Source organism: Tetranychus urticae, chromosome 3 (genome assembly GCF_039701765.1).
Source record: "Tetranychus urticae isolate SD_2017Ah chromosome 3, NJAU_TeUrti_SD_1.0, whole genome shotgun sequence".
Taxonomy (NCBI): Eukaryota; Metazoa; Arthropoda; class Arachnida; order Trombidiformes; family Tetranychidae; genus Tetranychus; species Tetranychus urticae.
Genome location: NC_142960.1, coordinates 16,239,260 through 16,252,792, shown reverse-complemented (window position 1 = coordinate 16,252,792; position 13,533 = coordinate 16,239,260). Strand labels below are relative to the sequence as shown.

Below are 13,533 nucleotides of genomic sequence, written 5' to 3'. Positions count from 1 at the left end.
TTAACTCTGAATATTTCACTTAATACTTTTTTTGCTCATTTGATGGCATTTAAAGGCATTTCAATTTAATCATGGCCATTATCAAGGCTTCAATCAGATACTTTTATTTGACAGATTAAGGTGAACACTTAATCTAACCCTTGCTATGGCATAATATGAATGATGAGCCTTATTCATACTTTAATCACTGTTTATAACAAAAATTTACTTTCTTTTATTTTCGTCTTATTCATACTTTTAGGACATCGTTTTTCAACCTCCGCAAAGGTGACTTTCACTGAAGGTGATGATCCATCTTCTGGGCCTAAAATGGTTGTCACTTATAATCGGTAAGTTATCATTAAATAAATGCTCAAAGGAGTTTGATTTTAATTTTTTAATCTTGTTCTTTATTAAAGACCTGATGAGCCCAATGCGAACCAAGTTAATGGCAGTGTCGGTTTGACCAATGGAAATGCCGTCAACTATTTGAATGGACGTCAAAACTCAATTTCATCCAACTCTTACTCACCAAATCACCACTTAAAACGTCATAACAGTGGCCCTATGAAAGACGATTACATCAATTTAATGGGATCACAATCAAATCGCAACCCCAACAATTCGACTGTAAATAATGTGACAAATGCAAGTAAATGTATTAATGGCACTCTTACATCTCGACAAGAATTTCAAGGATTCAATGGAACCAGTGGCACTCCTCGATTTTCATCATCATCTACTTGTTCAACATCATCCTCAGGTTACCCTGAAGTACTTATTATTGACCGTCAAGAATCACGGACATCCCACTATTCTGATGATTCAACTGATACATCAAGTGTAATAATGGAAAGTCCTTCACCTACTCAATTGGATAATCAACCGAATGATGATTTACAATCAAAACAAGAGTCACAATCAGCTATCAAATCAAATAAAGGAAAGACAACAGTCACAGCCAAGACAAACAAAACATGTCCAACATCAACATCAGTTGCAACAGCAAATGCCGTGAAAACGCCGCAAAGAGGCACATATCATGATTCTTCCTCGTCAGAGTTTTCAGAAAGTGAAATCAATCAAATTTCTGCCATAAGTTCAACAGGTAGGTTGATGATATTAATAAATTTATCCAAAAATTTAATAAAAAACAAGAAAAATAGATTTTTAAATGAGTTAAATGAGTGATTTGCGTTTTGTAATGGAGTAAATTAAAATACGAAATTAGCTGAATTGACCTTGTATTGTTGATACACTCACATACCAATTAATGGAATAGTTTAAAGGAAACAATATCGAGTGGGATTATGAATCGTCGGCGGTGAAGGTCATTACTGAGCTTCTGATTACTATTTGAAACCTGAAAACATGGAAAAAATTATATCAAAAAAAGGAAGAAAAGTGTAAAAGATGGAAAAATATATTCCATTAAGATTATTAATAAATATTTTAATAGTTTATAATCAACTATTAATAAAATAACAGAAGGATAATTGGAACAAGAGAAAGTGGAACATTTAGGAAATTTAATTGTTTTACTTGTATTGGCATGGATTTCAATTGAGTTCAAGGAATAGCAAATTTATAAATCAATATATGATTACAATTGAGTTCAAGTTACTCTAGTAGAATTGATTTTTCATCAAACGTTGAATCTTTCAAACATTTCACTAATTTTTAAAATGTTTTGCTCTCTTTTAACATCAATAGGTGGCAGAACACGCAAATGCTCACCAAGGAAAATAATGAAAACAAGTGACCTGCTTGGTACGCAAAAACCTTCCTGGGCTGGTGACGATTTTACTTTAGAAAGCAAAGAATTAACTAATAAAACTGTCAAATCAAATGGCATTGCAGGTAGATTGGATGGATCAACTCTTTCATCGCCCTTCCAGCGTAACTGTCGTTATCGACGCTCTGAGCAAAAAATGTCTTCCCGAGGATATGGTGACAAAGGATCAAATAATCAGGATATTGGAAGTGATCAAGATGTAAATAAATCGCGAAGTAGTGAAGATCTAACTCAGGTTAACTCTAAAATGAGCTGGAATAATCCTATTAATGGAAGAGCTCGAGCTGCTCATTCGATATCATCATCACCCAATCGCAAAACGATGAATACAAAACGAAATATCTCAGATGTTAAGGAAACTCCGGTCTCATGTTTTGAAAGGGGTCGTAATTATTATGCTTCTCTTCCCAGGAGTCGATCATCATCTCAATCTTCCCGAACTCCATTATCAGACCATCCAGGAACAAATAAAACAGCTGTTGGAAATAGCAACACCAATGCATCACCATTTGTTCGTGGTTCTGTTGGTCGATATTCACTCAATACTCCCCGTAGCAGCTTGCCTGAATCAGTTTCTCTTGGATCATGTCGAGCAGATCGCTTTGGATATGTATCATCTGCTAACAGTAAATTATATCGACAAAATTCCGAAAATTCTGAAGCCATAAGAACATGGACTTTTAAATCACGTAACAGGCCAATGTTGGATCCAGATTTATTTAAGCCTTGTGAATCTAGTCGATCTCCTCTTAGATTTGGTACTCGACCCAGGCCTAGTCTAAGGTCAAGAAGCAGTGATTCGTCCCCTAGTCGAGTTCCATTAAATACATTGGTGAAAATCACTAATGGTGGTCAGTCTGTTAATAGTTCAACTAAACTGAATCCACAAATAACTGTTGAAACTAAGTCTTTGGGTGATAGTGACAATAACAATAACAATAATGATAGCCACCAGAACCATGAATTAGATGGAAAAAATACTGGAGAAAATCTCAAGAAATCAGAAGATCAACTTAATTTACATAACGATATTTTGAAAAAGATGGAAAACCTTGTTAATCAATATCAATCGCGTGTTGAACGTGCTATGCCTTGTAAAATTGTAAACAGTAGTGAGTCTATCAACTTAGAAGCTGAATTTGATGGTAAACCAAATGATTCTGTGATAAACTGCTCACAACTTAAGTGTAATTCATCCAAGATACCAATGCCAATCATATCAACTCCTAGGAAGAATTCATAGATTATTTATGTTTGCAGGAAAGATTGAAATTATTTGCCTGAATTCGACATAATTGTATGTTGTTGCTCAAAATTTAAGGAAACGACTTGTAGTCCGTTACTGGATCGATCGACTGATGCAGCATAATTTTATGTTACCGTCAATGAAAATTTATCTAATCATAACTCTGTCAATATCGTGTAAATTAATTGTCCATAGTTGCCTTGACAATTTTAAAACCTTAACCTGTCATAAATTAATTAAACGAAACATTTCATCTAAGAGAATGTATATTACAAGAATTCTGCCTTTTATTCCATCAAGTGTGTTGAAGTTATACATTCACTTACAGATGTAAATCAGGAACTCTAAATTTTCAATGATCCTTATTGGAGAGAGATTAAGATACAATCAAATATCAATCAAGAAACTCATGAAATCGAATGAGATCTCAGATCTAAATTATTGAGATCAGTAAGGCGCAATTTATCGCCATATTTAGAAAATTGGTGCTTTTCGTTATTACACTCACATGGTATTGATACAAATCTTCAGTTGAAGTGAATTCTAGGGTTATAAATATTTCACTGAATAGCTCATGAATGGGAGGAGCTGAAATGCTTTCTAGCACCTTTCCACCAAAAGAAAGCCACTTTCAGGCTTTGAGAAACCACTTAAACTTAATTCTAAATTTGGGAATTCTCTCAATTATTTTGCAATGGCAATATGACTGGAATAATTCTGTTGAGTCTCTGCTTGATCCCAAGTTCAAAGATTTGAATTTAATGAATTTTCTAGTCAAAGCCTCTGTCTTTGTCGTTAAGACTGCGACAATTATCAAATGAACCACAAAAAAGTTCGCTTTTCCTTCTTCTCACTTGAATTTTCTAATTAGACGAAACATCTTTCAGAAAACAAAACACAAAACTAGATTTGAATTGTATTAAATAAATTTAATTTATTAGGATCAAATCTGTAAAAAATTTTAAAACAAAAATAATTTTAGAATAAATTTAAAGTTTTAGTTGACAAATTAAGAAAAATTAAAAACTATTTAAACCACTTATGAATGCCTTATACACTTTAGCCTTTTCTTTATTCGTAGTTGTAGTTAACATGATTAATTCTTGTGATGAAAACCAAAAGCACTGGACAATTTCACCATCTCTATTGTCTTGAGTTTGGATTTGCACAAATTCTTTGCCTTCATGATATCGATAAAAGTACAGTTTACCAGATGATTTACTAGAAAAGACGAGATAAACTTGACCAGGTCCTAACTTGAAAGAACTCATCGAGATAACATTTAAGGGGAAAGATTGTCTCAGTTCAGCTTGAATAAGTAAAGAATCACTATTGCTTAGCATGTAAACATTAACCATAGAACTTGAATTATGCATTTGGATTTTGTCTTTGGAACAAAAACCAGCCTCTAAAGTGTTGGCAACTATAAGGTAAACTTTCTTGCTCGGGACAACTTCAATGAAAGACATCTCAGTCGGGCTTGAAGCAAATATAGAACCGTGATGAACAAATCGTTGCTCTTTAGAGCTCCATGCATAGTAAAATATTGCTGGTTGGAATGAACAGTTAAGAGGCTTTTCTAAAACAGTTAATAGCGTAGTTCGGAAAATAGTAGAATAAAATAATTCGATTGAAACTACTCTAGAGCTCTTGATTGAACCAATTTGCTCACAGTTGGAAGGTTCGTGAAATTGCCTTGAAGTACAACGATAAACCAAAACTGAGGCATCAGAATTCAACTCAGGTTGCAGTGTAACTGCATAGATTTGTTGAGAATCGATGAAATATTTGATATCAGAAAAAATCTGCACCGGGATGATATCATAAGAATCTTGAGCATAGAAAGAGTCATTCAGATTTGACCCATTCGTATATCCTATTATGATGTGAGAGTATTCTGGACCAGAACTGAGATGCTTTTTATCACATTCTTGTGAAGATGAGTTACTCCAGGCTGAAAGACTGATTGAATGATTGTTCATAGAAAAAATTACAGGAGGAAAATCTTGGCCCATTCGATTGGTTAATCGTTCCTTCAATTTTTTAATTCCCAGAATGTCAAAACTGAAGGTCCTCCGAACACATGAGTCAGTTCGATCAGCAAACCACAAGTAAATGGATCGACCAAACCATAAATCAGATTGTATGCTGTGAGGAGATGAACTAAACTGATCTCCTTCCAAACGATAATCACGAGAAATTAAAATATTGTCAATATGGTCAGCATCGATATCGAATTCGTTGAAATTATCAACGTAATCAAAATATTCATATTTCAACCGTGGTTCACCAATTGATCTTGAAATTCTTTGTATTTCCAATATTTGGCTTTCCACGGTGGATCCAACCTTTTCCACTGCCTTTTCGAGTTTGGCTGCTGCACTGAATCCTTGTTGGCTTTCATTTCGAATTCGAATCTCTCTTAAAAGTTTAGCAGCTGTAGCAGCTTCTTTCATATTGACTAAGTCATGTGATAATATAGTTAAATCGGTTTCGTTGATATATGATTGTGGGCCCGTGACCAAATTGCCCCGAATATATACTCTGCCTGTAATTGAATAATTTCCTTTAAGAATGGATGATCCAGTAGTAGAAGCAAATTTTTCAATTGGAATGCCATTTATTTGTTTCACAATTAACTTTTCAACTGTAACAGGATCCTTGAATTCAACTTTCACTGTATCGCTGAGAGATTCGGTATTTGGTGAACGAGTTTGGTGTCTGCGTATCTCAAGCGATTCAACCGTTATTGGCTGCGTGAAATTTGTAGATGTTGTTATAGTTTCATTCATATAAGATAACACGATGTCACTAAAATTGACTTGAGCTAAGACAGGCGTTTTTACATTGGTCAAAACGATTGGTTTGTCAGAGTAAAATATTTTACGACCTCTTATAACATGGTGAGAATCTGATGGCTTGATGATTTCATTATTAAGCTTGGTTAAATTGAAGTTATTAACCAAGCCTGCAACAATTAAGTTTCCTTTGAAGAGAACATCTCCATTTTTTATTTGCAGCGCTTTGAACACTTTTTTCCCAGTAATTTTTTGAAACGGAGCTGATTTTTTTACGCTGTCTTCATAAATTGACATAATATCGATTCCATTAATTTTATCTGATGTATATAACTCATCCACTTGAATATCATCATCGAAGGTAATCAATGCATTTAAACTTTGCTCATCTGAGCCTCTAATCGTCTGGGATTCAACATGGTCAATATCTACATGGTTAATTGTCTGATCGATTAACCGTAAATTACCCAAAATATTTAATTCACTAAAATTTATTGGGTCTGGAATGTTAATTCGTTGTGAATAATCAGGACGGCTCGACTTTAAAATCTCCTGTAGAGAACAATTGTTGATGATACCAGATCCAACTATCAGCTGAGAATCAACATGAGCATTGCCATTAATAGTTAATGAGCCATCTAGTTCAATACGCTGGTCGAGACGAATTAAATCTTCAGGATGAATTCCATCTAGCTGAGCTTCGCCGTCGATAGTCAAATAATCGACTGTTACTGTTGAATTGACTACCACAGGCCTGTTAAATTGATTATCATACTTTGACACGTGAATATAATTTTTCAAATATTCAGCATATTTGTTATTCAAAGTACCACAGATAATTGAACCGTTGACAAAGACATTACCATTGATCGTCAAGTTTCTAGCGGCAGATCTTGTCTTATCGTTTTTAAAATGTACGTGAAGATCATGTCCATTAACAGATCTTGTATTAATTGCATGATGGAATATTACTTCATCTTCAAATCTTAAAGATGAATAAATAGCTTGAGGAGAGTCTAGAGTAACAACAGTCGATTCAATGTTGGTCAAATTGACGCCATTTATTTTCCCATCCAGAACAATATCATCAGCGAATAAGCCACCTCGGAAATCTTTGTTCTCCAAAGTAACGGAAGGTTGATCATGCAGTACCAGACGATTCAATTGATCATCGATCGAAAGGCTGTTTATAGTGCTTACATTAAGACTTGTAAAAGAGATATGATTCATTTTGATATTATCGCCAAAATACCATTTACCACTCAGAGTTTGTTTTTCATTAATTAACATTACATCTCGTTTAAGAACGAGATTATTAATTTTTTCAGCAATTATGTTACCCATTACATCGATAGATGAAAATGTCTTCTTCCCATAACATTCTTTTCGATTATCAGGACCATTTTTGATAACTGTTTCCGCTATAGAATTCCAAGGGTTTCCATTCAAAATTTTGCCTTTCATTTGCAAATCTCCTGAACCAAGAATTATATGTTCAAAAATCTTACGACCGGTAATTCTTTTGCCAGTTACACCAGAGTTGACTTGGACTAAATCATCTGGGATCGAGAGTCCGTTTATTTCTTTAGTATGTACTGATTCAATAGAAAGCAAGCCATTGAATTGTGTGCCCCAACTGATCTTTTGGTCTCTTGATTTGGAGAATAAGCTGTCTAATAACGAGTTGATTTGAATACCGTTTATCTCGTCAACTTGAAGACTTCCATTAATAAACAATTGATCTTCATAGACAACGTTGCTTCTTTTAACAATTGATTGGTCGTACATCATTGATTCAACATCATTTAGGTTGATGCGTCTGAGCTTTGTTTGTTTTGAGATGATATTGGATACTTTAATACTACTATCGAAAATTTTGGTACCATGGATAACTTGAGGCTCTATTGCACTTCGACGAACTACATCACGATTTATATCAATGTCGTTTATTTTAGCTATTGTTAAACTTGAAGCAAATGAGATATTACCATCCAAAACTATAGTTGGCATGCTGTTCAAAGTTCGTAAAGTAACCAAATCATTTGGAAACTGAAGATTGTTGAGTTTTCCATTTAAAGTAACTCTAGATGCTGCCAGTGATTTGAATGTTTTAGACCCTGAAAGATGGTTCAATTCTTCTGGTGTTAATCCATGGTTTAAATTTTCGATTATCAAATTGTTCACTGATCGAGCTTGCAATGTTTTTATCGATGGTGCAGTATCAAACTGAAGGCTGGATATCATTGAAGAGGGTCTGTGAATATTGATTGAATGTCTGACCAGATGGTTCCAATCGTATCCATTTAATTTCCCTGTAAGATTAATGTTAGCCATTGAAGAAACATTGGTGAACTGTTTGGGACCGGTTATCTTCTGATGCAGACGTGACTTTAAAACTAGCTCTTCTCGATTTATATCATTAATTGACTCGAAGGCAAGTGAATTGAATGATCCATGGTGAATCTTTAATCGACCAATAACTTGTTCAACGGCGGAATTGGTTTGAAGTACGTTTGAAATGTTGATACCAGACAGAAGACCATTTACTTTTAAATCATCAACATAAAGCCCGGACTCAAACGTCCAATGGCCGGTAACTTTCTGGTTACCTGATTTGCGCAGTACATTGTTCTTTAACTCATTCAAAGGGATTCCATTTATCATTGTGGTTGGTTTAATTGACTCGATAATAACTCTATTAGCTTTTATCGGGCCCAGAAAATGAATATCTCCATTTATCATTTGCTTATCGCGATCTTTCCGGACAACACGATTCTTGATTTGATCTTCAATCACCTTCACCTCCTTCCATGCTCGGTCCACACGTTTCTCAAAAACTTGGCTGGACAATTTATTCTTATTGAAAGGTAATGTTATCTGGATTTTAGTTGCCATTAAGCTACCTTTTACATAAACGTTTCCATTGACCCGAAGGGTCGTTTCGATTGATTGTGGTTGATTTGTTACCCATATTTTCTCAACTTTAGCCTTTAAATGCTCAATGAGTTTATCACGTTTTTTAAGCTCGAAAGAAAGTGTTTCCAAGCACTGATTCAAAGCATCGAATACCCTTAAATTAACTCCTTTAGTTTTCAAAAACTGATAAAGGCGATCTGCGTTTTGTGGGGTTATCTTGTCTCTGGCAATGTCTCTAGTTGGATCAATATGAGCAAGGCTAGATTTCACAGGGTAATCACGGTTGCTTTTCGGAAGACCAGCATAGAATGAGTTGGTTGATTGATTTGGTGAAACCGAAGATTTGTTGACTTGAGCTGATGTACTTAACTGTCCATGGAATGTTAACACAAAAATAATCCAAAAAATATTTGATATTGTAAACCCGATCATGATTGTTAATGTTAAGTTGCTTTGGAATATCACTACATGCTTTATTAACAAAGAGAAAACTAAAAGAAAATACAAAAAGTCAAAGAGTAAAGAAGTTGACTATTCAATGTAAAAAATATAACATGACATTTGAGAAAGACAAAAGCTTTAAGTTAAAGCTTATCTAACAGATTTGTCAGAGGTTAAGAGAATGAAAGATAAAAGTGAAATGTAACTTTCATTGGATTGCCAATGAAGATTGAAGCCAGGTCTTTCCCCCTTCAAATTGTGACTCTTTCAAGTCATCTCTAAGGATAATGTAAATGAAAATTTGAATTCAAACCAAGTCACATTTTGCGCCTTAATAACCAAACCATTTTCTGGTAAACTGTCAACGCTACTGAAAATTAAAATTATTTTTCCAGATCAGCATTTTTTAAACTCACCTTTTATTCAATGTTTTTAATAGACATTGAAGATTATACTTTTAAAATTATCTTATCCGAAAAAATGGAACCGTTTCATTTTACAGTAAATTTCCAAGTTTATTTGAGACAGCCACTGATAATGAGCTAGACTCACAGAGTAATTGAACGATTTTGTTTATTCATAGTCCATTTTCCTTTCCAGAGCAAAATATGAGACAATGCTGTTAATCATGTTTCGCTTTTCAGTAATTAGACACTTTTTATCGACTTCTTTCCACTAAATAATACAGCTTTTTTCACCATATTTTCATCACTCAAATCCAAAAAATCTACAATATGTTTCTCTCTCTCGGAATTCAACTCTGTAGATCACTCTACTCTATACTGAACTAATCAAGTTTGAACAATGGATGGTGTATTTTACATGGATACAAACTTGAAAGCGTTAGTGTCTATTGGTGTAAATGTTTGTGGTTAGTGTAAATGGTGCGAGAAATGAGTCCCAATATTCAGTGATTCAGTGTCGGGTCAACAAATCCGCAACATTGATCACGCATCAATTAATCCTTCTTGTTCCATATTGAAATCACCTTAGTTCATCATCAACGGAATAATCAAGATCGTTATTTGAATCATTAGGAAAAGTCAATCGAAACGGAATCAACATTTTTCTGACTGTAACACATTCAATAGACCGGATTAGCTTATAACTTTGATTCATCTTTTATTGATGCAAACAAAAAGCCAATTTACATGATCATAAAAATATCATTCTGGTACAATTGTTTATAAAAGTGTATCAAATTGTAATAGTAATTATCATTATAAGTAAATAAGCTCATTATTATGATATACAGATGTGAGAAAAAAATGAATTGATGTTTATGATAAGCACTGAGGTTTAATGATCAACTCAATTTCATGTAATCCTAACCAATGAAACTCAAATTATTACCATTTATTTAAAGCAACAAAAGTAATTGTCTGTTTATCCAAAAACAAGTTTGAAGTTACCGGGAAAGAGTTAACCAATTTTAAACCTTCAACTGTCATCTCAACTGAAAGTCTAAATGTGAACTCTTGGAGACAAAAATAATTGTTCACCTAATTATTCAAGGTGATTCTCATAAATATATCAGTTGAACAATTAATTTAAACAGATTTAGCAATCATTCTCAATAACTAGAACATTTTGCACTTTTCTTTGCGATAAACATATTTTAAGCTCTGTTCAGTTGATTGAAAATTTAAACGTCTAAACACTGAATTTATGGTTTTGTATCGACTAGAGCAATTTAAATTGATTATTGATTGCAATCAAAAGAGCAATAAATGTAAGTGGTTCTGGAATCGTGAAAACTAGACTATTTGTTGTAATGATTAAATGCACAAACTCGTCATTTTCAAAATAATATTGATTACTTTTTTACATTTAATAATTTTGATTTACAGATTGAAACAAGAGACACAAAAAAAGGATAAATTTCGCTCATTTTTATTCGATATATTGGCCAGTTTCTAGTCGTTTACGTGATTCTCACATAAAATGGACTTCCAGGAACATGAACACCTTCAACTTTAACATCAACAATATAGAGGCCTGGAGCTGTCGGTTTATAAACACATTTAAAGGTTCCATCGCCCATATCAGTGATTGACAAGTGACTTGAGGCTCGTTGAGGGTTTTTAATGTGAACAGTTAGACCCGCTGTTATGTTCGCCTTTCGTCCATCGATCCAAAATTCATTTTGCATGCAGCTCTTGCCAATTGTAACACCTTTGCCTGCCACATCGATTCTGGATACTTTTTCCAACTTTGGATCCTTTTCACCAATCACTTCAACTGTATAAGGACTTCCCTTGATGTGCTTATTATCGATTTGGACAACGACTTTATATTCACCTGGAAGTGGAGGAGTATATGTGATCTCTAAATTGGACTCATCCAGTAGTTCGCGATCGAGTGGTGGTTGAGCCGGTCCATCAATGTCACAGTGTATCCAATCGTGAAGCCCTTTTACTCCACGAATCAGGAACTTTGCAGGTTGACCAGTAATTGCTTGGTCAACACCAGCACCAACGGCAACCAAATCGTTTGGATTTATTTTAAACATTATTCAATGAGCAACAACAAGATTTTATAATCACAGTTAACAAAATGAAATGTAACAAATGCTAGAACGTTGAGGTTTTAAATGTTAAATTGATGAAAATATTGTGATTATTTATTTACAGTCTTTTCTCGTTCTCTTCCAACTCGTTTCTGTTAATCATTCACTTGCACTGACAAATCGCACAAACTGCAAATCTGGTTACTTTCAGAAAAAGAATCATCTTGGCGATGTTTCAGGCTTCATTTTCACCAATTTTACTTGCATGGGAATGATACTTGCGCCATAATTTCCAACATGAGCAGAAATGGAGACTAGTTAAGAGTAGGACAACATTGATGCTATCAACTCTAGTTTATGTTAAAAATAAATCCTCACTAATCACCAACCATGTAATCCGGTGATAATAACTTGTTCAATAACAAAGATTCCTTAATCGTCTCAAGAAAAAAATGAAATGAATAATGATGATAATCTCAACAATGCAAAGCTGTTATAAACAGTTGAGGAAGCAACTCAATAAGACAAATAAAGATTAATGCATTTTAATAATGAAAAGCATTAATTAACTTCTGAATTTTACAGCAGCTTCTGTTGATATTTCAACCCTTACATTTGATCAATTGGTATTAATGACTGACACTTTGAAATACTCAACATTTCTCATTAAACACACTGATAAAAGGTATTGAGCATCAAGTGAATCCGTTTACTTGAAAAAGTTGTCAAAATAGTTCTTAATCAATGTAAACATGTTAATAAGCTGTCAATAATGAACAGTTTGTTTAATGTTGATGCTTTATTAACTGATCATCAACTGTGAAGGTTAATGCTGGAAATTTATTTTAGGCCTTTCCATGGTATTCCATGATAATCATTATTACTCTATCAATGAACTATTCGCCTACACATTGATATTCAAGTGAAATTGAAACTCAAAGTTTAGGTTAAGTTTCCAATATCATGATGACCTTGTTTACATTTGAATCTCATGTAATTCACACCAATTGAGTTGCTGAGTTACTCTAGTCATATTATTAGATTAAACTGAAACTATTTTAATTAGCTGAAACCGTGGTTAACGCAAATTTCATTGCATTTTATGATTAATTAATTGATGTCAAAGTCTCTTAATTAAATTTTTCCGAGACAATTTAAACTGAATAAAAATGTTTAAACTCGCTTCACTTTTCACTGGATTCACATCGTGGTGTTGTGTGAGCTTGTTGATGACGTTAATTACAAGTTTCAATTTGAGTAAACTTTTGTTGAGCGAAATTTCAGCAGAAATCATGAAAATCTTCTAACAATATTCAATATTTTTCTTGGAATATCTTTTCTTGCATCTTCCCTGAATCATTAATATTTGTGTGATTTATTGATACTATTTAATTTGTCACAAGTAAATTCATTTGAAAATCCGATGCCAAAGAGGAAACCAAAGTTAACTCGTAAATCATGATAATTTTGACACCAAAACATTTCAAGGTTTACAAATAATCTTTTGCTTCCAAGAGTTTTACATAAAAAAGTCAATCATTTATTATACTCGAGTTGAAATGAAACGAGTTTTTGAACAACTGCAAACTCGCTTTTTTTATATTTAACGCAATTTCTGTGGTAAGTTAATTAATTAATCAACTCTTGATTGTGAATGTTATTGTTTGCTCTTGTTAACTCTATTCAATAATCATCAACTTTCCTGGCAAACAAATCTCTAATTGTATTTTAGCAATCAGTTAAATCACAGTTGAACAAAAAGGAACCAACTTTAGTCAAAGAAAGCCTTGAATTTCAGTCAACAACACAGCATTTAATTACAAATGTTGTTAAATTTTTAATTGGCAAC

The 13,533-nt window shown here is 33.5% G+C and overlaps 3 protein-coding genes across 4 annotated transcripts in view; 1 reads left to right on the top strand and 2 right to left on the bottom strand.

The window, feature by feature from the left end:
* LOC149093481 (uncharacterized) overlaps positions 1-3,283 on the top strand; it is a 29,712-nt gene extending 26,429 nt beyond the window's left edge. For both annotated transcript variants that reach the window (XM_089269629.1, XM_089269628.1), the window contains exons 7-9: positions 242-329; positions 399-1,087; positions 1,693-3,283. In XM_089269629.1, coding sequence (XP_089125755.1) covers positions 242-329; positions 399-1,087; positions 1,693-3,017 — 2,102 coding nt within the window. In that variant the 3' untranslated portion in view covers positions 3,018-3,283. The remainder of the gene's footprint in view (positions 1-241; positions 330-398; positions 1,088-1,692) is intronic.
* Positions 3,284-3,928: 645 nt separating this feature from the next.
* On the bottom strand, positions 3,929-9,568 carry LOC149093480 (uncharacterized). The gene has a single exon (XM_089269627.1). The coding sequence runs from the start codon at positions 9,164-9,166 to the stop codon at positions 4,040-4,042; it is 5,127 nt and encodes a 1,708-aa protein (XP_089125753.1). The 5' UTR covers positions 9,167-9,568; the 3' UTR covers positions 3,929-4,039.
* A 1,531-nt stretch (positions 9,569-11,099) lies between these two features.
* Positions 11,100-11,687, bottom strand: LOC149093479 (filamin-B-like). The gene has a single exon (XM_089269355.1). It carries the CDS (start codon positions 11,685-11,687, stop codon positions 11,100-11,102), a length of 588 nt encoding a protein of 195 aa, XP_089125481.1.
* Between the last annotated feature and the right edge of the window lie 1,846 nt (positions 11,688-13,533).

Excerpts from the sequence above, each read along its gene's own strand:
- LOC149093480 (XM_089269627.1), bottom strand. The coding sequence starts at position 9,166 with ATGATCGGGTTTACAATATCAAATATTTTTTGGATTATTTTTGTGTTA.
- LOC149093479 (XM_089269355.1), bottom strand. The coding sequence starts at position 11,687 with ATGTTTAAAATAAATCCAAACGATTTGGTTGCCGTTGGTGCTGGTGTT.